We start from the raw sequence: 26,591 nt of genomic DNA on the forward strand, positions 1-26,591 counted from the left end.
CACACAAGTCACCTGTGTTAAATCTGTTACTTCCGCCAGATATCCTAAATCATCCCTCTCAAGTTCAAAGTTCCACTAATCTCTAGGGCAGGGACAAAATGCTGCAGTCTGTCTGCTAAAACATAACAAGAGTCACCTTTGCTCCAGTTCCCAACAAGTTACTCATCTCCATCTGAGACCACCTCAGCCTGGATCTTATTGTTCATATCACTGTCAGCATTTTCATCAAAGCCATTCAACAAGTCTCTAGGAAATTCCAAACTTTCCCTCATTTTCCTTTCGACATCTGAGCCCTCCAAACTGCTCCAACCTCTGCTGTTACCCAGTTTCAAAGTGGCTTCCACATTTTCAGGTGTCTTTTCAGCAGCACCCCACTCTGTGAGTACCAGTTTACTGTATTAGTTCGTTTTCACGCTGCTGATAAAGACATACCTGAAACTGGGCAATTTATACAGAAAAAAGGTTTAATAGATTTACAGTTCCACATGTCTGGGGAATCCTCACAATCATGGCAGCGGAAGGCCAGGAGGAGCAAGTCATGTCTTACATGGATAGCAGCATGCAAAGAGAGAGCTAGTGCAGGGAAACTCCCAGTTTTAAAACCACTGGGTCTTGTGAGACTCATTCACTACCACAAGAACAGTGCAGGAAAGACTCGCCCCTGTAATTCAGTCACCTCCCGCCAGGTTCCTCACACAACGTGCGAATTGTAGGAGTTACAGTGCAAGGTGGGATTTGGGTGGGGACACAGCCAAACTGTATCACCCCCACACTATACTTACGTAATAAGACCGAGTCTTGGAGCACTTGAAATGTGAAACTTTTCCTCAGGACTTGTTAGCTTTCTAAGGATGTGCAACCCTATACATAGATGTGTAACAATATAGATGGATGGATGTTTAACAATATGCATGAAGTATTGCCTATGAGGTTTTACTCAGTCTCTAGGTGAATTGGTATTCAGATTATCCAAAGCCCCCAACCTCTAAACACACCTAGGCTACCAAGTGTGGCCAGCTCCACCCTGCATTGTCTTGTTATCATAAACTATCAGTTGTGGTGTCAGGGGCTGTGTTAGGCTGTTCTTGTGTTGTTATAAAGAAATAATTTATTTTAAAAAAGAAGTTTAATTGGCTTATGGTTCTGCAGACTGTATTGGAAGCATGATGTGGGCATCTGCTCAGCTTCTGGGGAGGAGGCTTCAGGGAACTTTTACACATGGTGGAAGGTAAAGCAAGAGGAGGTATGTGACATGGCAAGAGCAGGAGCAAGACAGAGAGACAGTGGGGCAGGGAGGTGCCGCATACTTTTAATCAACCAGACTTTGTAAGAGCTCACTATTGTGAGCACATCACCAAGCCATGAGGTTTTTGCCTCCATGACTCAAACACCCCCCACCAGGCTCCACCTCCAACATGGGGGATTACAATTGAACATGAGATTTAGAGGGCACAATATCCAAACTCTATCGGGGCCCACTGTGAATAGGAAATTCCAATTCCTAGTTGCTTCCCAGGAGCAGGATCAAAGGGAGACCAATTTCCTTTTGGCTTTACAGAACTGCAGTATGCTGTATATACTGTATTGGCTACCCTGTGAATATAATTCTATAGCTAAGAACTCTGTCCTATTTATACTGACAGTCTTACTCAGCTTATAATCACCTAACATGGTCTAATTGCAATGTTTGAGACCAACACAATAGGAGTATATGACCAATCTTAAAAAATAAAAGATTTCTAGATTTGTATTATCATTTATAAATTGTTTTGGTTTATTTTCATAAGTCTATGGCTTTGAGACTTAGTTTTATTTGAAAAGTTTTTATTTAACTCAATGATTCCCCTCTGGGACCAATTTTGCCCCCAAGGGGACATTTGGCAATATCTGAAGATAGTTTTGGTTGTCACAACTGGACAGGGATGCTGCTGACCTCTAGTGTAAAGACCAGTGATGCTGCTAAACATCCTACAGTGTACTAAACATCCTACATCCCACTGTGGTCAGTTCTCCACAGTGAAGAATTAGCTGGCCTAAAATGTCAAAAGTGCCAATTTTGAGAAACTTGGACATAACAGTTGTTCTCATTGTGCAGTTACTACTTTTTTTACATTCGATATACACTCATGTGTTGCTTAATGATGGGAATATTATTTCGTCATTGTGTGAATGTCATAAACTGTACTTAGATGATATGTAGCCTACTTACACTCCTACGCTATATGGTATATCCTATTCCTCTTAGGCTGTGACCCTGTATATCATGTTACTGTACTGAATACTGGAGCAGTTATAACCCAATGGCATTTGTGTACTTAAACATTATAAAGCATAGAAAATATACCATAAAAGTACAGTATAAAAGCTCTGTTATAATCTTATGGGATCAGCATCTTATAAGTGGCCTGTCATTGGCAGAAATGTCATTATATGGTACATGACTACATATATACTGCAGCTTTTTAAAAGACTTTAAATTTTAAGATTTAAATAAACTTACGTGAAAATGAGAAGGAAGAATCACTTATACTCCTACATGGTTGCAAGTGAAATACAGTAAGAAACCCCACATATACATACACAACCACACCAAACACAAAACAAAATGAACAAAAGTAGAAGAACATAGGATAGATAGTATGTTTGTCCCAATTTGAATAGGTTTTTAATTATTATTATTATTTTTTTGAAACGGAGTTTCACTCTTGTTACCCAGGCTGGAGTGCAATGGCGCAATCTCGGCTTGGCGCAATCTCGGCTCACCGCAACCTCGGCTCACCGCAACCTCCACATCCTGGGTTCAGGCAATTCTCCTGCCTCAGCCTCCTGAGTAGCTGGGATTACAGGCACGTGCCACCATGCCCAGCTGATTTTTTGTATTTTTAGTAGAGACGGGGTTTCACCATGTTGACCAGCATGGTCTCGATCTCTTGACCTCATGATCCACCCGCCTCGGCCTCCCAAAGTGCTGGGATTACAGGCGTGAGCCACCGCGCCCGGCCGACTTGTGTGCTTTTAAAGGCATTTAGTTTTATAAGGGAAGGAGAGCATAAAAGTTCAAAAAATTTGCAGCTTGATAACGCAATAGAAAAGAAAATCTCATTTTCTGAGGAGGAATTCAAGCTGGCTGCAGAAATTTGATAAGAAAAGAGGAGCCTAACATCAAACCCCAACACATTGGGGAAAATGTCTCCAGGGCATGTCAGAGGTCTTCATGGCAGCCCCTCCTATTACAGACCCAGAGGCCTAGAAGGAAAAAGTGGTTTTGTGGATTGGGCCCACAATCCCTGTGCTGTGTGCAGCCTAAGACTTGGTGCCCTGCATTCCAGCCACTCCAGCCATGGCTGAAAGGGACCAACATACAGCTTGAGCCGTGGCTTCAAAGGGTGCAAGCACCAAACCTTGCCAGCTTCCACATGGTGCTGAGCCTGCTGGTGCACAGAAGTCAAGAACTGGGGTTTGGGAGCCTCTACCTAGATTTCAGGGGATGTATGCAAATGCCTGGATGCCCAGTCAGAAGCTTGCTGCAGGGTCAGGGTCTTCATGGAGAACCTTTGCTAGGGCAGTGCAGAAGGATAATATGGGGTCAAAGCCCCCACACAAAGTCCCTACTGGGGTACCACCTAGTGGAGTTGTGAGAAGAGGACCACCATACTCCTAATCCCAGAATGGAAGATCCACCAAGAGCTTGTACCACATGCTTAGAAAAGGCATCAGCAGACACTAAATGTCTAACAGCTGAGAGGAGGGCTGTACCCTGCAAAGACACGGCAGTGGAGCTGCCCTAACATCATGGAACCCACCTCTTACATCAGTGTGATGTATGTGAGACATGGAGTCAAAGAAGATTGTTTTTGGAGTTTTAAGATTTGACTGCCCCACTGGCTTCTGGACTTGCATGAGGCCTGTGGCCCCTTTTGTTTTGTCCAACTTCTCCCATATGGAATGGCTGTATTTACCCAATGCCTCGTACTCCCATTGTATGTAGGAAGTAACTAAACTGCTTTTGATTTTATAGGCTCATAAGCAGAAGGGACTTGTCTCAGATGGGATGTTAGACTGTGGACTTATGAGTTAATGGTGAAATGAGTTAAAACTCTGGGGGACAGTTAGGAAAGCATGATTGGTTTAGAAATATGAAGGCGTAAGATTGGAGGGACCAGGGCAGAATGATATGGTTTGGCTGTGTCCCCACCCAAATTTCATCTTGAAATTCCCACAATTCTCACATGTTGTGGGAGGCAGATGGTGGAAGTGACTGAATTATGGGGGTGTGTCTTTCCTGTGCTGTTTTTGTGGTACTGAATAAGATCTGCTGGTTTTAAAAATGTGAGTTTCCCTGAACAAGCTCTCTCTTTGCCTGCTGCCATCCACATAAGATGTGACTTGCTCCTCCTTGCCTTCTGCCATGATTGTGAGGCTTCCCTAGCCATGTGGAACTATATGTCCAGTAAACCTCTTTCTTTTGTAAATTGCCCAGTCTCTGGTATGTCTTTATCAGCAGCATGAAAACAGACTCATACAGGGAGGAATAAAGACTCTGCCTTAGGCATCTGTTCCTAAGGCTGGTTCTAATTTGTATAATGTGACTATAACAGATGTATAATGTGACTATAATAGATTTCATATAAATATGAAATATTTATATATAATTTAGATATATTTATATAACAGACTTTAATATATTTCAATGGGTTCTGTGAGTCTTTGTAGTGAATTACTGAACCTGAGAATGGTTTTCAGAAACTTCCGAAGTTGTAGTTGGTGTACAAAGTCTTTTATTCTTCCAACGTTTGCTTTAGATTCAGGGGGTACATGTGCAGGTTTGTTGTATGGGTAAATTGCACTGGGATTTGGTGTACAAATAATTTCACAACCCAAATAGTGGGCATAGTATCAGTTAAATAGTTTTTCAATCCTCACCCTCCCCCAACCCTCCACCCTCAAGTAAGACCCCATGTCTACTGTTTCCCTCTGTGTCCATGTGCACTCAATGTGTAGCTCCCACTTATAAGTGAGAATATGCAGTACTTGGTTTTCTTTTCCAGCATTAATTCACTTGGGATAATGCCCTCCAGCTGCATCCATGTTGCAACAAAAAACATCATTGCATTCTTTTTATGGCTGCATAGTATCCTGCGGTGTATATGTACCAATTTCTTTATTCATTGCACCGTGGATGGGCATCTAGATTGATTCCATGTCTTTGCTATTATAAAGAGTACTACCATGAACATACAAGTGCATGTGCCTTTGGTAGAAAGATTTATATTCCTCTGGGTATATATATCCAGTAATGGGATTGCTGGGTCTATTGGTATTTCTTTTCAAAATTCTTTGAGAAAACTCCAAACTGCTTTTCATAGTGGCTGAACAAATTTACATTCCCAACAACAGTGTATAAGCATTCCGTTTTCTCTATAACCTCACCAACAACTGTTATTTTTTAACTTTTTAATAATAGCCATTCTGACTGGTGTGAGATGGTATCTGACTGGTGTGAGATGGTATCTCACTGTGGTTTTGATTTGCATTTCTCTGTTGATTAGTGATGTTGAGCACTGTTTCATACGCTTGTTGGCTGCACATATGTCTTCTTTTGAGAAGTGTGTGTTCATGACCTTTGTCCACTTTTTAATGGTGTTTGGTTTTTATTTGTAGATTTAAGTTCCTTATAGGTTCTGGATATTAGACTTTTGTCAGATGAATAATTTGTAAATATTTTCTCCCATTTGGTAGGATGTCTGTTGACTCTGTTGATAGCTTTATTTTGCTGTATAGAAGCCCTTTAATGAGGTCTCACTTGCCAATTTTTGCTTTTGTTTCAATTACTTTTGTTTTCCTCATGAGATCTGTGGAGGCCAATGTCTAGAATTCTATTTCCTTGGTTGTCTTCTAGAGTTTCTACAGTTTTGGACTTTACACTTAAGTCTTTCATTTCATCTTGAGTTAATTTTCGTGTGTGGAGAAAGGATAGGGTCTAATTTCAATCTTCTGCATATGGCCAGCCAGTTATCCCAGCAACATTATTAAATAGGGAACCACTTCCCCACTGCTTAGTACTGTCGACTTTGTAGGAGATCAGATGGTTGCAGGTGTGCAGCTTTATTTCTAGGTTCTCTAATCTGTTTCATTGCTCTATGCATCTGTTTTTGTACCAGCACCATTTTGTCAGAAGCACTTAGGCAAACTTAAGGACTGTGCCTATAATGTTAGTTTGGCTAACTCTGAGTAACCATATTATCAAAAATTAATAAACTGATATTTCTATGGCATCTAATATGGCCATTTCATAAAACTTGTAAAGACTTTTGAAATAAAATGTTAGCATTTTTTATTGGAGTTGCTTAGAGAGATACTGCGTTTGTAAGACGATTTAATTGGAATAAAAAACATACCTGGTAGATATTGAAATCTGCAAGTCTAACCACAACAGAACTAGACATTAGCTTAGCTTTTGACTGTTGACATAATACTGAAGGTGTTCTGCATGTCCCTTTCAGAGTGTAGTCCTTCTCTGTTGGAAACAAAAACACCTTTCAATTTGTCGCAAAATTATTTTTAACAGTCACTCTTCTATTATTAAGGCAGGTACTAGAAATATATGTGAATACTAACTTCTCAAACAAGATAATATTTGTGGACATACTTTATAAATTATAAAGTGATACAGGACGTAAGTTATTGTGGTGATTATTCTTTTAAGAAGAATCACATATATCACATTTAAGTTACTCTTCTACAAAACTTGGAATGACATTCTTGTTAAAAATGAGATATTTACATAGAATTAGAAAAGGAATACTATGGGGGAGGGCAGGGGAGGGACAGACAAAGGGTAATTAGTGAATACAAAAGTACAGCTAGATAGTAGAACTAATTTCTAGCTTTTATAGGGTGACTTAATTAATAATAATTTATTTTTTCAAATAGCTAATAAGAGCAGATTTTGAATGTTCCCAACATAAATGATAAATGTCTGAGGTGATGAATATGCTAATTATTCTGCTTTTATCATTCTACATTTGTATACATGTATCAAAATACCATACTTCAATCCTTACTGGGTCAGCAAAAAAAAAAAAGTATCATACTGTACCTCATAAATATGTACAATTATTTTGTGTTGACTAAAAAGAAAAAATAAGAGATCTTCTAGCTACTTAAGAGTTTGAAAAATTCTACCTGGGTGTGACTATTATTGGTTATTTTAAGTTTAAAAGTGCTTTAATCCACAAGCCTATCTTGGTCTGAATGAAGGATGCAGGGGTTTTAGCCATTAATTAAAAACATTTGGCTGGGTGTGGCTGACGTAATCCCAGGGCTTTGGGGAGGGCTAAGGTGGGAGAATTGCTTAAGGCCAGGAGTTTGAGACTACCCTAGGCAACACAGTGATACCCCCATCTCCACATTAAAAACAAATAAAAAATACTTATTTACAGGAAATATGATCACACACACAGAGGCATGTGTGCACGCGCATGTGTGTGCGCGTGCACACACACACATACAAGCACAAATACCCTTAAGACTGGGGGAATGCCATAATGTTATTATAGATAAAATACCTGTTTGTGTGTGCTGGGGAGAGGCATGTGTTGGGGATTTAGGAGGTGAACCTACATTATGATCCTTCACAGCCTGTTTAAGCATTTCAACATTGCACTCAAATTCATGCAATAGCTCGTTGGCCCATCCATTTTTTGTTTTGGTTGCATCACTAAAATACATCCAATGACTACAGCTATCTCCTGTAAAATGAATAACAGGTATTTCATTGAAAAATGTACAACTTTCAATTATTATAGTAATGCTTCCAATGAGATTTAGTCATTTACTGAAGAAAGGCATTGATATCCGAAAAATTTACAGGCTTTACCTACTACATGTTATTCTGAAATATGAGTAAAACATTTGAAATAGAGAGAAAGAATGTCAAAAGCAAATCATCTGGGGGAGTTTCTATCTAGTACACATTTTTAGTAGAAAATCACTCAGGTTCAATTTAAAGCCATTTGACTGGTCACCCTTCACTGGATGCTCAATTACCTGGTAAACTTCCATTAAACTTAATCCCAGAAAATGTTAGGAAAGAAATAAAATCCTTTCATCAAAGATTTGTTGTAAAGTAACTAACAAAAACCTAAACCACAAAAATGAACTTTTCAAGATGTACTCAGCCATAGTTTCTGGAAGAAAAATATAAAATCAGGATTATTAGTTTTCTCTGTAGCAACTAAGAAAAGTAATATGCACATAAAAGGGTTAAGACAATAAAATCAGGCTAGACATAGTGGCTCACACATATAATCCCAGCACTTTGGGAGGCTGAGGCAAGAGGTCAAGGCTGTAGTGAGCAGTGATCATGCCACTGTACTCATGAGGCCTTGTTTCAAAAAAAAAGAAAATCTACTCTATGAATGTTTCACCTCCCAAAAAATAAATAATTTCTATTTAAAAATTTTATGCATTTGTAAGTTAATTTATGAGACCGGAGGATAATACATAAGACAAAATGCTTTAAAAGAAAATCATCATATTGAATATCGGCAATAAAAATTTAAAACGAAAAAGAAAAAAACAAAGCATATCATACAACCTTTAAATTTAATCAGGTACCAACGTAGAAATGACAAACATTGGTAGAAAATGTTAAACAGAAATGTATGAACAGAAAAACTTTACCATTTTTAAAATGTCCTGGAAAACTGTATGATCTCTAGTTTGGTTTTTCTCACTTGTATTAATGCCAAATACCACCAAAAAGCAAAAATACGCCTAAAGTCAAATTACTTAATTTGGCCACAATAATCATACTTTTTTTCGTTTCATTATTTGGGAGAAATAATCTACCAATACTAGATTATTAAAAGCCTATGAAATCTGGAATCCTGTAATTTAGCTAAACCTACTCTTATTCTTAGCTTCATACACTTTTCTAATTTTTAAATATATAAATCATTTAAAAATTTAAAACATTTATTAATAACCTGTTTTTGTCACAACAAAATAGCACAAACACATCTCCTCTGTACTCTGACTTTTTCTTTAAGTTTTAAACTGGTTATTTGGAAAACTGTCAACTTCTAAAAATTAAGGTTTCTAATAATTTACATAAATCTCAATGTAAACCGTATGACTAAATTCCATGGCAATTCTACTTTCTTAGTAAAATACTGCCAGGAGAAAAATACCGATTTCTTCATCTCATTTCTTGCTAACAAAATAAAACTAAACAAATTGGCTATATAATTTTAAAACAACATTTATATCTTTTAAAGAAGCTGTTATACATACCTGCTTTATGGTAAGGATAATAATCTATAGTTAGCTGCGTAAAAGAAAGTTGCATTGCCCCTCCAGTAATACGTCTGTTTGACTCTGGGAAAAGAAAGAGAAAAAGATATTAAGGAAATTATCAGAAACATTTAATTCACCACAAAAGATTTTTACCATACTTGGAGTCCAAGTGGTAATAACTGTCTCTCTTTCATAAAGCACATTAAGGATTTTAGGAAATATAATTCAATCCAATAAGTACTTACTGAGCCCTCCTCATTTGCAAGGCATTAGGATAAAAGGTAAGAATACAAGAATAGCAGAATCCCTGCCCTGGTAGAGTTCACAGATGATAATAGCAGAACTTTTATATTTACAGGGCCTCTCCATATGTCAGGCATTATTTTAAAAACTTTACGTATACTTACTCATTTGATTTTCATAACAACCCCATTTGATAGGTACAATCATTATTATCCTTAACTTCAAGATAAGGAAACTGAGGCCCAAAGAGGCCAAGGACATACAGCTAGTTAAGTACAAAGTTTGGATTTGAACCCAGGAAATCTTAACCACTACACCGTATCATCCTACCTCTTACTGAAAAGGAAATTAAAAGTCTGTTAGGTTAGGTAAGTTGTTCAAAGCCACACAGCTATAAGAAGATCAAAAGTAGATCACGAATTGGTGTAACATGAGCATAAAAATCAAATTTTAAAACAAAATGGGCAAATCAATCAGAAGTAAGAAAAATACAAACTGAGACATAGCTATATTAATTGGTAAAATCTCATTTATCTCAACTAGAATTTCTAGTTCAGGTCTACAATCCCTTACATAAAACCTTTGGAAAGCCAAATGTTTCAGAATTCAGAAATGTTTAGATTTCGTGACACTAATATGGTATATACAGGATATACCATGCAACAATCCCAGCAGGTTCTGAGGCAGCAATAATAAAAATAGCAATTCTGCAGCAAAACATAAATATAAAAAATGTGTTGGTATAAGTCAGGTTTTGCCACCAAGTGCTTTTTTCACAAACTTATAAAATAACATTTCAGAGCCTTTTGGATTTCAGAAAAGTAGTGATTACAAACTGCACTATTAAAGAGATATTTTGGTGGAAAGGTTTTCCTCCTAAATAAAATCATTCAACTTATTCTATGAGGGAATAGTGAAGAATGTAAGGCCTTAGAAAATACTTTCTCCATTCTCGTTACTTAATCTTGACCACCTCATTTTCTTAGTTTGGTTTGTTCTAACTTTTTTGGATTTTCCTTTCAAATCTCAAAAGTAAAAGATACCACTGTAGGTCAAATGACACAATGGTATAACTTGAACATAAAAATCACATTTTAAAGATAACAAATCTCTCCACAAACCCCAAATCTTCCTCATCTTTACCACTCCAACCTTTCAGGTAGCTGCCTTGTCTAATGAAGGCAGGGTAACTTCTACTGCTAAGTATCCGTGGTCTCAATATTCACTTTCCCAGCTTAAAAACACAGGGCAAAAATTTTCATAGATATAGATCCTGATTCAGATGTGAGGCCCAGAGATCAGATAACTCTACTGTTTAAAGGTCTTCAGCTTGATTCTAATGCTCACCAAAGTTGGAGAATTATAGTCCTTACGACAGGCCTACCTGCTGAACTCACCCCCAATACTTCTAGGCCAGGGATACTCTCCAGCAAAGAAACAAAAAAAATGCCCAGCATCTAGATTACAGAACTACATATTTACAGAATGACAAAGGGCAGCTTCCTGGTTACCCTGTTATGTTTACTAAACAAGGAAAAATAAGATGGACAAAAACTACAAGAAAACTAACTGAAATTTTGCTTCCTAATCAAATTTTGGAAGGATGGGAGGAGAAGTAGTCATAAAATATGTTAAAGAGTTACACAGCTGTATGTCTGCTCAAAATAGGCAGATAAACTACAATGCTGAAAACACAACTACAAATAATTATGAATTAAGTATGGACTAAAATTTAATTTGCAGACAACTTCAAAATTATGAAAAAGTTAATTCAAAGGCAAGTCTAATATTACATCATCCTCCAAGAGTGTCATTTATCAGTGTTTGATTTTTTAAAACTAATTTTATTGTTAGTATTGATGGTTAACAACTAATTAACCTTAAGTACTAACTGCTAAAGCAAAATAAAATTTCCTACCAATGTATGCTTCCAATTGTGCCTTTCATCTACACATTCATATGAACACAATTATGACAAATTTTCTTACAAGACATCCTATACAAGAGATTTAATAAACAACCTAGTTTTGTAGTCAATTCTAGAAAAACCAAAACAGTTCAAAATAAGCAAATTATTTTACCTTTTTCTTTAGCATGAATGTCATCACATATATGTAGATCTAGATGAGAAATTACTAAATGATGGGAGGTTTCCTTAACATCAAAGTCATTGAATAGTTTCACAATTGCATCATTTACATCAGGAGCATTTGAAGTTTGTGTTGTCTTCACTTGCTGGGCAGATGCGACTACTGTAGAGCTCTAAAAAGATTCAAAACTCCCTTACCACTGCCAATTTAAATATTGGAAATTTCACACACAAAAAAAATCTAAATATTTTCAATTGAAAAGTCATGAAAAATAACCATCATACATTTTATTTTTCATGAATAACTTAGCTTCACTAAAATATTTTCTGAATTACCTAAGAATAAAACTAAAGCTTAAAAACTGTAAAACTATACACAAATCAAATATGAACCCCAATATGTCTCAGTAAATATCTGAAGTTATATTTAACATATTTACAGCCCTTGTTTTAGAAAATGTAGTTAAAGGCAGTTTACTTGAATATTATTAGTTCTATATATTAAAAAGAAAACAAATGTGGGCCCTGTATACACTGTTGTGTATCTGATATGGTTGTTGGCTCTGTGTCCCCAACTAAATCTCACCTTGAATGGTACTCCCATAATTTCCATGTGTTGTGGGAGGGACCTGGTGGGAGATAATTGAATCATGCGGGCGGTTCCTCCCCTACTGTTCTTGTGGTAGTGAATAAGCATCAAGAGATCTAATGGTTTTATCAGGGGTTTCTGGCTTTCCATATTCCTCATTCTCTCTTTGCCTGCTACCATCCATGTAAGAAGGGACTTGCTCCTCCTCACTTTCTGCCATAATTATGAGGCTTCTCCAGCCACATGGAACTGTAAGTCCAATTAAACCTCTTCCTTTTGTAAACTGCCCAGTCTCAGGTATGTCTTTAACAGCAGCGTTAAAAAGGACTAACACAATATCCTATAGAAATAAAGCACATCTTTGTAGACGCCCCTGTGATATTATTTTGTACTCTAAGTGTTCTGGTGCCTCTCCTAAAAGATATGGTGTATCCTTTGAACTTGAATAACTAAAGAAGCCAGAAAGGAGACAGGATTTATAAATAGGTTGTGAGTTCAAATATTTTTTTCCCTAAAGAGAAATGGTATAGTACATTTTTAACATATAAAAATATATATGAACCTCTAATAGGCTAAAATGATTCTGTATACACAACTATAATGTAAGATTATCTGACATGTGAGCCACAAAACTGTAGATGATTTTTTATAATTATGATAAACACCATATTTTCCACTTTAAAAATTAACAATGTTCAAATTCATAAGTTATAATAAAAGATGGTTAATTACTTAAAGAAAATCAAAATATATATATTTTATATGTATATATATTTATATACATCTATGAAGAACTATGATCATACTGTAAAAGAACTGCAAAGTGTAATTAGTAAATGAAAATTTCTTCATGAAAATGATTGCAGACCACAGTAAGTAAAGAAACAGAAAGGTGAAATATAGCTATAGAACGCTGAATACTAGATACTCTAGAAAACTTTTCATTAATTATTAAACTGATGTCAAACAATTTTTCTCCTGTTTTTCCCATCTATTTTCAAAGCTATAACAAGGTATTTATGCCTATGATGGTGCTATGTAAAAATACTCTCCAGTACTTCTTTTATTGTTTTCTCTTTTCTTTATTAAGATAAATACTGATAAAAATAAAAATATAAACATTAATCTCCCTACAAACCTTCCTCTTAATACTATGGTAAAGTCAGGTTTTTGGATGCTATTTCTGGAAGAAAAAAAATGGGCCATTGTATGCCTCATTAATAATCTTTTTTTTTTTTTGAGATGGAGTTTGCTCTGTCACCCAGGATGGAGTGCCTCAGCTCATGCAACCTCCATCTCCCAGGTTCAAGCGATTATCCTGCCTCAGCCTCCCAAGTAGCTGGGATTACAGGCTCCCACCATCATGCCTGGCTAATTTTTGTATTTTTAGTAGAGACAGGGTTTCACCATGCTGGCCAGGCTGGTCCTGAACTTCTGATCTCAAGAGATCCACCCGCCTCAGCCTCCTAAAGTGCTGGGATTACACTGCACCTGGCCCTATGAATAATGTTAACACCTCTTAATTTTCAAGATAGTCTTCTTTCTCTTTTAGAGAAGAGTAAGATGAAGCTAAGCAAATATTTGTAATAGAAAACAATGGCCTAGTTGTAAAGTTGAGTAAAGAAACACTGTTAACTAATTCACTTTCTGACATGCTCCCTCGTGACCTGAAATAATCAGATTAGGACATTCTGTATGATATCAAAGGAGTAACATGATAACTACTATCCAAGAAAACAATTCTATCCTAATGGTTAAATGTATCTGCTATAACATATTATGGAGCAACAAAACGTAATAGTTACAAAGACTAGACACATGGAAGAAACTTGCATATGCCCAGGAACTACAACTAGGAAAAAATGCATACGCTGGGGCAAAAACCACCCTCAAAATGGTAGCACAAGTTTTGTTAGCATGCTGAGATGACAGAATTTTGTCCTTGTTTCTAGTTTCCTAATAGATACATATCTAATTTTCTAATCCATAGTCCATTTTATATAAACAAATCCACATATTATAAGAGCTATACAGTAATATCAACCTTCAATCTGTTAGTCTTTAACTATGACCACCATCTCTGTTAATTACAACCTAAACTACCAAAAATCTTTGTTGCAAGCCTTAACAGAATAATATTTATGTCTATGACGGTAATATTGTAAACTACTCTTCTCTACTTTTTTCCTTATACTTTTCAGCTCCAAAATGGCTTTTCTTACCCTTATCTTCCTTAATCAAACCTACTTCCTTCTTCTGCCTTCCCTTATTGGCTAATGACACTACCAATTGTCATTCCAAAGTCCTCAACTTTTCTCTCTTCCTTATCCTCAACTTACTTAAAAACTTCCACTGGCTCCCAGATGCCCACAGGAAAACATCCAAATTCTTCTATGTATTATACAACATGTTTCAATTATAGTCATTGCAAACTTTTATTTCAACTCAGGCTACCAGTCGAGGGAAACTATTCTATGCTAGAGCCCAGTGGTCTGTTTGCCAAATGGTTAAAATCAGAATCCCCCGAGAATTCTGCAGATGCCCCATTGGATGAATAATTTATTGGTAGAATAATACAAAATTCACTTTCAATTCTGTATGTTTATTTGTTTTTATGGCTATAAGCTCTAGAAAATCTTGTTCACATAAATAGGTAGACTGAAAGGAAAGCAGTTTTGTTTTAGCCATATGACTTGATCCTTTCAATGCCTTCAGGTTGCATTCACTAAGTGATCTACTATAAAAAATTATTTTAATAATCTCTAATAGCTGACAATTATTTGATTGTCCTTCAAATGCGTTAAAAACAAAGAACTAGACTTGTTCCTTTGTCATTAGAGCCATTAACTTCCAACATGAATAGCAATGTTTCAAAATGCCACTCTATCTTGTTCCCAGAGGGGTTTTCACCCCCTCCCTGTTCAAATTCATTCTAGTAAGACTGAGGATGAGTAATAATGCCTTTCATTTATAAAGTAGGATTAGAGTCATTATGGAAAGGGAGAGCCAGTCTGACATCTTAATGCAAGCATATTCTCTGGTAGATCAAGTTTAAGAAAGAATACACATCAAAGTGGAATATGTGGAACTCAATTTCTTTAAAATATAAAACTTGGAAAATTGTTATATCCTGAGGCATTTGAACCTCACTCCTAAAAACATTAGTAACACCAAATTTCTTATCTTTATCAGAAAATAACATGTTCTTTAAAAATACTGTACTTGTGCAGATTCTACTGTCTCTTCTGAAATGCCTTCCCCCCATGTCTGCCTGTGAATTGCTACTCATTTCTAAGACTTAATTTCATTATCCTCTTTGTGAAACCTTTCTAAACCCTGCAAGCAATTAATTGAAACCTCTCTCTGTTTCTGTAGTTCCTACACATAACCCTTTCCCTTACTTCTTCATGCTAACATTTATATTCAACTACAATGATTTGGAGATTTTTCTTTTTCTTTTTCTTTTCTTTTCTTTTTTTTTTTTGAGACAGGATCTCATTGTTATGCAGGCTGAAGTGCAGTGGTACAATGGCTTGACTTCCTGGGCTCAAACAATCCTCCTGCCTCGGTCTCCCAAGTAGCTAGGATGACAGGTATATTCCATCACACTCAGATGATTTTTAAATTTTTTTGTAGAGATGGGTCTCAGTACATTGCCCAGGCTGGTCTTAACCTACTGGCCTCAAGTAATCCCCCTGCCTAAGCCTCCCAAGGTGCTGGGATTACAGACATGAGCCTCTGTCCCCCATCTACAAAGATTTGTTTCATATTTGACTCACCATTATACTCTGAGGTCCTTGAGGCCAAGGTCAGACGGTATTCATTTTCACATCAAAGTGTCTACTCCTGCACATTAGGACATAGTAGGCAAGCAATAAAAAATGCCAATGTGATATTCATTAAAAGCCTAGACTGGGCATGGTGGTTCACACCTGTAATCCCAGCACTTTGGGAGGCCGAGGAGGGCAAATCGCTTGAGGCCAGGAGTTTGATACCAGCCTGGCTAACACAGTGAAACCGTGTCTCTACTAAAATTACAAAAAAAATTAGGGGGGGCAAGGTGATGCTTGCCTATAGTCCCAGCTACGCGAGAGGCTGAGGTACGAAAATCACTTGAACCTGGAAGGTGGAAGTTGCAGTGAGCTGAGATCGCACCATTGCACTCCAGCCTGGGCGACAGAGACTCTGTCTCAAAAAATAAAGAAAGCCTAAATGTATGCCATTCCCATGTACAAAGCCAGATCACCAACAAGCTATATATCTGAGATATATAACACTGTTTCCAAGGAAATAGCTTCACAGGTGCATAATTTTATACTATCCAGTTTTTATTAGGGGTAGATAGAAAAATTCATTTATACTTTGCATAAAATTATTAATAATATTATCCATTATAATTCTCATTGTCTCTTCTATAAAGATCTTTATGTATTGGTACTCAGAACTTACTATGGGGAAAGACTAGGAAAACTTTTCTTCTTCATACCAACTAATAATGCTCCACACAAACTAATAATCACTTTCAAAAAAGTGATAAACAGCTCATTATGCTTGTCCCTGTTCTTGCACCAGCCATCAGACAACTTCAGCAGTTTTGTGTCCAATTTCAGCAATTCCTTATGGCTTTGGTTCTCTGCACAAGTAACTCTCACATGTCCTCTCTTGCCTATGATTACCTAGGTTTTCCCTCGTTTACTTTTACTTTAGTAGTTTTAAAACTATACTCATTTAACTTCCTAAACAGAGGTATTAAAATATCAAATACTTTTATGTCATCATTACCCTTAGTGCCTAATACAGAGCTCTAAACAAAATAAACACTAATAGATACGAATACATTTTCATATAGATACTACTTATATAAAATTACCTGGAAGACATCTAGATAAAGAAGATTCTTGTATTCAAAGCCTCACAATCTGTTCCTTAAAGAAAATATGAACAAATCCTTCTAATTTTTAAACTATTTTCCTGTAAAGTAAGTATTTTTCCTGTTAATTTTATAGCATACCTGTGTAGGTTCAGGAGCCATACTCTTTCTTTGTTCTGTTGATTTTTCTATTGCTTCACTAAGAGATTTTGCATATTGTACCATAGCTTTCAACTGGGAATCAGTTAAAACCCATAATAAGTCATCCAATATTAGAACTAACTTTGTTGCTATGACATTGCAGTCCTTTAACTGTGGGGGAAAAAAAAAGTTTTATAAAATTAAGCCAAGATATAAACCTTATAACACACTTGTATTCAAAAATTGCTTTCAAAACCTTTTTGAATAAAATTAAATATGGATTCTTCCTTCATTCAAAAAGTATTTGCTGGCCAAGCACAGTGGCTCACGCCTGTAATCCCAGCACTTTTTGGAGGCTGAGGCAGGTGGATCATCTGATATCAAGTGGTTGAGACCAGCCTGGCCAACACAGTGGAAACCCTGTCTCTACTAAAAATACAAAAATTAGCCAGGTGTGGTGGCGGACACCTGTGTAATCCCAACTACTTGGGAGGAGGAGGCAGGAAAACTGCTTGAACCCAGGAAGCAGAGGTTGCAGCAAGTGGAGATAGCACCATTGCACTCCAGCCTAGGTGAGAGAGAAACTTGATCTTTTTAAAAATAAAAATAAAAAGTATTTATTGAGTTCCTGTAACATGAATGGAGTATTTCCTAGTACTAGAGATGCAGTGGTAACAAAAGACAGACAAATCCTTGTACCTTACAAGTTATATAGTACTTATATAACTTAATTTGGCATTTATAGCTGATAAATCATATAATTACTTATATTAATTCAAAGATTCAATAGAAGAAATGAAATTATAAGACAGTAAATGTTCAACAAATATTGTCAACTGAGAAATATATTCAATTTACCAAAAACAAAAATGTTTAGGCCAGGCATCGTGGCTCACACCTGTAATCCCAGCACTTTGGAAGGTTAAGACAGAAGGACTGCTTGAAGCCAGGAGTTCATGATCAGCCTAGACCACATAGTGAGACTCTGTCTCTACAAAAAATTAAAAATTAGCTAGGCACTGTGGTACATTCCTGTAGTCTCAGCTACTTGGGAGGCTAAGGTGAGAGGATCCCTTGAGCCCAGGAGTTTGAGGCTGCAGTGAGCTAGGATGGTGTCACTGCACTCTAGCCTGGACAATAGAGCAAGACCCATCTCCAAAAATAAAAATAAAAATAAGGCAGATGTAGGAGGATCACATGAGTTCAGGAGCTCAAGACCAGTCTGGTAATATAATGAGACCTCATCTCTACAAATAACTTAAAAAATTATTCAGGCATGGTGGTGCATGCTTGTAGTCCCAGCTACTTGGGAAGCTGAAGCGGGAGAACCACTTGAGCCTGGGAGGTCAAGTCTTCAGTGAGCCTTGGTCATGCCACTGCAATCAAGCCTGGTCAATAAAGTGAGATCTCATTTCAAAACAAATAAAATAAAATAAAAATAAAAACAACAACAACAAAAAATCCTTTGAAAATCTATTAAACCTAAGACTGAGGAATATTATACTAGTTTTCTACAAATATTATCTAAGTAACTATACCTCCCTTTATTTTACATTATTTTAATATGCCACTAGTAGTATGCCAATATTTCACCTAAGAAATTATTTAAAATTTCCTATAGTTAACTAATAGTTAACACACAAATCAAAAAGTCAAATCCAAAAGTTAATACAATCAATAATGTAATCCTGTTGACTCACCCTTCTTTTAAGTGTGACTCTGATTTTTGATTGGTTGGTTATTAATCGAACAGGAGCACACATAATTTCAAGATGTGAACTCTGGGTAGCATCTGCCTCTATTCTTATCATCTGCCAATTTATTTCTTTAAAAGTCAAAACCTAAGGAGAACACAGAGATTAACTTCACCTACTCATGCAAAACAGAATGAGAAAAATGCAGGTTTTAAGAAACAAAGCGAATGTATCTTATCAACTAATTTTCACATGACATTCTAGATATATTCACCATGTTTTTATTTTTGTAAATTGTATGATTCCATCAAATTCAGTTACATATCTTCATATTCATATTCATCATGTGTAAAGCTGTTAATACTTTTATTCTAAGTAATTCAGTTAATGTAAAGCTCAAATGCATTTAAATCATGTGACCAAGAAACAATTAAATAATGTATTTTAGTTTGAGGGATTTAAACATTCAATTCTGAGTAGCTGAGAAGTTAAAATAGGGCTTTAAATTGAAATATTTATTACAGTAAAAGCATTAAAATGTGCACATTTTGTAACTGAATGATTAAGAGTAATACAGAGAGTTAGGTGCAGTGGTTCAGGCCTGTAATCCCAGTACTACGGGAGGCCAAGGCAAGTGGATAGCTTGAGCCCAGGAGTTTGAGACCAGTCTGGGCAACATGGCAAAACACTGTCTCTATCAAAAATATGAAAATTAGGCACAGTGGTGCATGACTTTAGTCCCAGCTACTCAAGAAGCTGAGGTGGGAGTATCACCTGAACCCAGGGAGGTCAAGGCTACAGTGAGCCATGATTGTGCCACTGCACTCCAGCATGGGCAACAGAGTGCAACCGTGTCTCCCCTGCACACCTCCCCCCGAAAAAGTAATACAGAGAAAAGCAAAGTTAAAAGTCAAGATTCTGGCAACCATGAGATGTGATTATTTTAATTGTTCTCCTTTACTTGTCACTAAATGAAGCCTTTAAAAAGGAAAGAAAAAATTTTTTACCTCTCCTCTTTGTGGATCCTGAATACGAGTAAACCTTAAATCTCCATGTTCCCAGTGTGCATTTACACTATAGATCCGAAGCTGAGAAAGTTCAAATGATGCATTGAAGGCTTTTGCTCCAATTCTGATGACTATAGAATTTACAGAAACAGTAATTCCCTCAACTACTTTTTCAGCAAAGCCATATTCACTGGAAAAACAAAGCAAAATAAAATTCACTAAGGACAAAACTAGTTTTTATAAGTTCTACTAATATTTGCACATTGCTGGCTGTGCATGGTGGCTCACACCTGTAATCCCGGCACTGTGGGAGGCTGAGGCAGGCAGATCACTTGAAGCCAGGAGTAATTTTTTGTAGAGATGGGTCTCAGTATATTGCCCAGGCTGGTCTTGAACTACTGACCTCAAGTAATCCTCCTGCCTAAGCCTCTCAAAGTGCTGGGATTACAGACATGAGCCTCTGTCCCCCACCTGCAAAGATTTGTTTCATATTTGACTCACCATTATACTCTGAGGTCCTTGAGGCCAAGGTCAGATGGTATTCCTTTTTACATCACAGTGTCTACTCCTGCACCTTAGGACATAGTAGGCACGCAATACAAAATGCCAATGTGATATTCACTGAAAGCCTAGACTGGGCATGGTGGTTCACACCTATAATCCCAGCACTTTGGGAGGCTGAGGAAGGCAGATCGCTTGAGCCCAGGAGCTCGAGATCAGCCTGGCCAAAAGAGCGAAACCCTGTCTATATCAAAATTACCCAGGCTGGAGTGCAGTGGCATGAACTCAGCTTACTACAGCCTTGACCTCCCAAGTTCAAGCATTCTCCTGCCTCAGCCTCCCAAGTAGCTGAGACTAAAAGTGTGCACCGCCCAGAGCTAATTTTTGTATTTTTAGTAGAGATGCGGTTTCACTATGTTGACCAGGCTGATCTTGAACTCCTGACCTCAGGTGATCCGCCCACCTTGGCCTCCCAAAGTGCTGGGATTATAGGTGTGGGCCACTGCACCCAGCCCAACTTAACTCTTAAGAGTCATAAAAGTTCCATTGATGCACAGAAAATAATATGCAGAGAGACACAGGCTATGTGATTTACAGGATGCCTAAATTCTTTTGTTTCCATTTTCTGCTGCTGCTCTGCCATTAATCATTATTATTTAATAATAGCAAGGAATGCAAGATGAAAAAAGAAGTTAAAAGTTAAATCTGCAACTTCGCAATGTATATAACTAAACTGTAAAATGTTTGATGGGAGAGCTGACTGAAATAGAGGCCAGTTGAGGTTAACGCATTTTTTAAAATGTCCTGTTACTGTTAATAACAGAGTTGACTATAGAAAAGAACTCCCTTTGGCAGTCATGCCGATTTATGGAAGTAACTTACCTTTGTCCTGAAGCAGTTGCAATTGGTGATGGACCATTAGGGCCTCTTGGTTCTTCACAGGTACTCATTTCCATTATTACTTTATCCAGGGACTAATAAAAATGTTAAAATGTAAACAATTAGATATTTTATGCACATTATTAAAGTATTATTTAAGATTATTTCCTCTCTTTCATTTTTCTTTAGGAGGAAAGTAAACAGTAAGTGAGCAGAGTCATTTTAAGCGTCTCTCTACAGGTCTACAAAGACAAATGCCAAAAAAGAACACAAAGCACTCAATCAGTTCTCAAGGCATTCATTATCTGGTGGAAAAGCTGTGTATTACAGGTGTATGGGGGGTTGAAATTAAGATATAGCCATTAACTACTGAAATCATCAGATTTCATGAAAACGAAATCTCTAATCCCAGATGTATTATCCATTAATAAGATTATACATTAATAAATAGGATTGAACTTCCCCAAAAAGCTTATCCCAATCTAAAAGCTGAGATATAAGACACAAAACTATGGGAAATACGAAATAAGCAGGGAATGTTAAAAAAAAAAAAAAAAAAAAAAAAAGAAAAAAAAAAAAAAAAAGGAAAGTTAAAAAAAAAAAAAAAAGAAAGAAAGAAACACTTGAATCATGGAAAAGGTTCTTTCTCAGGGTAATACTTTTTTCCTTGAAGAAAGATCTAATGTCCTTAATAGTCATCACTAACACAACTCCAGTCATTCTTCATTCACTATTTCATATATAGCATTTACTATTATCTGAAACTGTCTTGTTTTATTTATATTCTTGATAATTATATTTTTGAAATGAAGGACAAAATGATCAATTTTCTTCAACTTTCCTTAAAAAGCAAAGTATATTAAAGAACATATTTCCTAACTTACTAGATCAGTAAAAGGAGAAACAAAGACAATCTGGATCAAATGTTATTGAAAGAATAATCCCATAGTACATCATCAAAGAGTTAAATGATGCAATAAAATACTATACCAACTTAGAAGACAGTATTCTAGGCCTGAAAAACTTTAAAGATGCTCCTATTATTTTGAGGTTAAAACTTCTCATTTAAAGGATAAGAAACCTAAGTCCTATCAAAATAAAATGAAAGCTTTTAATGAAATGGTGAAAAATCCAGACTATATTTCCATGAAACAGAAGATTACTATGAACAGAGTAATGTATATATATAAATGTATATATATATAAATATATAATGTATATATATAAATGTTTATTTCTGAACTGGTTTCAGAACTCACCAAACAGATGGGATGTGTTTTCAGTTTTGTCCATGGGATCTACAAATGAAAACATTTAACATGAATCATTAAGAAGAAAGTTATATAAATAGTAATCAACGCAGGTGTTATATTAATATAGTGACAGACACACCAAATTATATAAAATCACTTTTATTAAATTACAAAATAAACTGAGCAACTCACACTTTTGAAATCAGATGTACTCATTTTATATAAGAAATTATTACTAGCTATATCTTCTCAGTCATCTTTTGAACAGAAATCCTAAGTTCTTTTTTCTTTTTTTTTTTTGAGACAGTCTCCTGTTGTTTCATCACTATACAATTAATTCATGTAAACAAAAACCACTTGTACCTCTAAAGCCACTGAAATAAAAAAAAAAACTTTACTAAAATAAAAGTGTCAACTCTTTGTAGATATTTAGGTTTACCAAGGATAGAACAAAAACTAAAAGTGACTATCAAAGGATATAGGAACTTTTTCTGATAGAACTAATAATCGTTTCTTAGGAACCCAAATTTTGGTTCTAGGAAACAAATCAGCATGCAATATTTCAATTAAGGAGACGACTTCGAGAAAACCTCATCTTTAAGACCAAGAGGTGACACAAATTGACACATGATTAAAGATAAGTAGAGGTCAGCTGGGCATATTGGCTCATGCCTATAATCCCAGCACTTTGGGAGGCGGAGGCGGGTGGGTCACCTGGGGTCAGGAGTTCAAGACCAGACTCACCAACAGAGTGAAACCCCATCTCTACTAAAAATACGAAAATAAGCCAGTTGTGGTGGCATGTGCCTGTAATCCCAGCTACTCGGGTGGCTGGAGCAGGAGAATGGCATGGATCTGGGAGGTAGAGTTTGCAACGAGCTAAGACGGTACTGCTGTACTCTAGCCTGGGTGACAGAGCAAGACTCCATCAAAAAAAAAAAAAAAAGATTAAGTAGAATAGCAAGTTATAATAATAGGAATGATACTAATAGTAAACAGAACCCCTTAAAAATCTCAAAATGAAAAAGAAACTAATGAAGAAAAGAGATAAAATTCCAAATTTATTAATTCTCATGTCTTCATTTGAAAGAGTGTTTTATTCACTTTAAAAAAATTTTTTTGAGACAGGGTCCCAGTCTGTCACCCAGGCTGGAGTGCGGTGGCACAATCATGACTCACTGCAGCCTCACCCTTCCAGACTCAATTGATCATCCTGATTCAGTTTCCCAAGTAGCTGGGACTACAGGAGCATGTGTTAACATGTTGGGCTTTTTTTTTTTTTTTTTTTCCAGTAGAGATGCAGTCTCACTATGTTACCCAGGCTAGTCTCAAACTCCTGGCCTCAAGCAATCTGCCCACCTTGGCCTTCCAAAGTGCTGGCATTACAAGTGTGAGCTACCATGCCCAGCGACTCACTACAAGTTTATATTGTCCCAACTGAAAATAAAACTTATGAAAAAACTATCTTTGAACATGTATCAAATGGATACAATTATTTTATTAACAAATTAATAATTTTTAAATATTTATGAAATCACATTTAAACAAAAATTAAGATCTATAAAGTAGTTAATATACGCCTCTAAATAAAAGGCACATACATTTATGCAAAAGGTATCTTTCTTTCTAAATTATAGTAATAAAAATGTTTTTACAGAATTATCTAAAACTAAGTATTTTAAAAGATAGAGTTGAAATATAGAAAGAAAACATAAAAGGCCTTCCACAAATATCAAGCCACAGATAACAAAGTCTCACCCTAATGGACGCTTTATTACAAAAAACTTTGTTGATAGCAAGCCATGTTGGCAAATCCAACATATTCTGGAGCACTTCTTCATCCAACTCCAAATTCTTCAGTTCACCTTCTCCTTTAAGGGTACTTAGATTTATCTTGTCAGGAGATAAATTTTTGGTAAATCTGAAAGAGAATATATATTGACATTTATTTGTGTCAGTTACTGTAATCCAGAGTCATTTTTGCAAATATACAGAGCACTAAAAATGTAATAGCTATGGATGCAACCTAATGTCTATCAACAGATAAATGGATAAAGAAAATGCAGTACATATATACACAATGGAGTATTATTCAGCCATAAAAAAGAATGAGATCCTGTCATTTGCAACAACATGGATGGAACTGGAGGACATTACAGTTAAGTGAAACAAACCAGTCAGGGAAAGACAAACTTTACACTTGGTCATTTGTGGGAGTTAAAAACTAAAACAACTGATCTCATGGAGATCAAGAACAGAAATGATGGTCACCAGAGGCTGGAAAGGGTAGCGGCAGGGAGCAGGGGTGGGAATGGGTAGAGGGTACAAAAATACAATTAGGTAGAATAAATAAGATATTAATATGTATGGTTCTGTGTCCCCACCCAAATCTCATCTCCAATTGTAATGCCTACATGTCAGGGGAAGAACCTGGTGGGAGGTGATTGGATCATGGGGGCAGTTTCTCCCACGCCATTCTCATGATAGTTAGGGTGTGGGTTCTCAAGAGATCTGATGATTTAAAAGCGTTTGGCAGTTTCTCTCTTTCTCTCTCTCTCCTTTTCTCTCTCTCTCTCTCTGTCCCTCCCTCCCTCCCTCTCAATTAGACCTTTCTTCATAAATTACACAGTCTTACTCAGTCTCGGATATGTCTTCATGGCAGTATGAAAACAAACTAATACAGATATAGTATTCGACAGTACAAGGTGACTATAGTCAAAAGTAATTTATTGTACATTTTAAAGTAGTTAAGTGTATAACTGGAAAGTGTGTAACACAAAGAAATGATAAAGCCAGCCAGGCATGGTGGCTCACACCTATAATCCCAGCACATTAGGAGGCCAAGGAGGGCAGATCACTTCAGGCCAGGAGTTCAAGACCAACATGGCAAAACTCCATCTCTACTAAAAATACAAAAAATTAGCTTAGCGTGTTCCACATGCCTGTAATCCCAGTTACTCGGGAGGTTAAGGTGGGAGGATTGCTTCAGTCCAGGAGGTGGAGGTTGCAGTGAGCTGAGATTGTGCCACTGCACTCCAGTCTAGGTGACACAGCAAGGCCCTGACTCAGAAAAAAAGAGGAAAAAAAAAAGACTGGAAATAACTAACATAACAGTGAGCATTTTCCAGGGGTTTAGTGTGTTCCAAGCTCTTGGCATACATGCATGACTACTTCATTTAATTCCCATGATAACCTATTAGGGTCAGTAATAATTTTACCTCATTTTGTGAATGAGTAAACATAAAGAGAAACTTGAAGTTACTTGCCTAATATCACAACAATGATAATAATAAATTACCCATCTACTTTAAAATATGTTCATATACATTATTTTATTTATTTATTTATTTTGATACAGAGTCTCGCTCTGTCGCCAGGCACCAGGCTGGAGTGCAGTGGCACAAGTTTGGCTCACTGTAATCTCCGCCTCCCAGGTTCAAGTAATGCTCCTGCCTCAACCTCCCAAGTAGCTGGGACTACAGGCGCGTGCCACCACACCCAAATTTTTGTATTTTTTAGTAGAGATGGGGTTTCACCACGTTGGCTAGGATGGTCTCAATCTCTTGACGTCGTGATCCACCCACCTCGGCCTCCCAAAGTGCTGGGAGTACAGGCGTGAGCCACCGTGCCTGGCCCATTACTTTATCTTTAAAACAACCCTAAAAAATAAAAAAATTACTAACTATGCCCAACAAATACTTTTTCAAAAGTGAAATAACTGAAAAAATTACTGGGTAACAAGAGTTAGTTTTTACTTTTTTTGGAAATGAAATATTAAAGCAACAATATGTACTAGGTTACTTACATGCCCTACTTGTCAACAAGAATACCAATCAATAAACCCATGTTTCTCCAGTGACTCAAAACCAGAATTTCTTTTTTTTTTTTTTTGAGACAGAGTCTTGCTTTGTTGCCAGGCTGGAGTGCAGTGGTGCAATCTCGGCTCACTGCAACCTCCACCTCCTGCCTCAGCCTCCAGAGTAGCTAGGACTATAGGCACGCGCCACCACACCCAACTAATTTTT

General features: G+C 36.6%; 1 protein-coding gene across 2 annotated transcripts in view; it reads right to left on the reverse strand.

Annotated features, from left to right (window-relative positions):
- Nucleotides 1-26,591, reverse strand: part of UHRF1BP1L (UHRF1 binding protein 1 like) — a 53,005-nt gene that overhangs the window by 12,904 nt on the left and 13,510 nt on the right. For both annotated transcript variants that reach the window (XM_037734139.1, XM_037734142.1), the window contains 10 exons: nt 24,325-24,487; nt 22,573-22,611; nt 21,317-21,408; nt 19,934-20,123; nt 18,933-19,073; nt 17,233-17,403; nt 11,625-11,805; nt 9,298-9,381; nt 7,569-7,751; nt 6,399-6,517 (listed from right to left, as the gene is read on the reverse strand). In XM_037734139.1, coding sequence (XP_037590067.1) covers nt 6,399-6,517; nt 7,569-7,751; nt 9,298-9,381; nt 11,625-11,805; nt 17,233-17,403; nt 18,933-19,073; nt 19,934-20,123; nt 21,317-21,408; nt 22,573-22,611; nt 24,325-24,387 — 1,263 coding nt within the window. In that variant the 5' untranslated portion in view covers nt 24,388-24,487. The remainder of the gene's footprint in view (nt 1-6,398; nt 6,518-7,568; nt 7,752-9,297; nt 9,382-11,624; nt 11,806-17,232; nt 17,404-18,932; nt 19,074-19,933; nt 20,124-21,316; nt 21,409-22,572; nt 22,612-24,324; nt 24,488-26,591) is intronic.

The sequence above is a fragment of the Cebus imitator genome, unplaced genomic scaffold (genome assembly GCF_001604975.1).
Source record: "Cebus imitator isolate Cc_AM_T3 unplaced genomic scaffold, Cebus_imitator-1.0 Scaffold18, whole genome shotgun sequence".
NCBI classification, from domain to species: Eukaryota; Metazoa; Chordata; class Mammalia; order Primates; family Cebidae; genus Cebus; species Cebus imitator.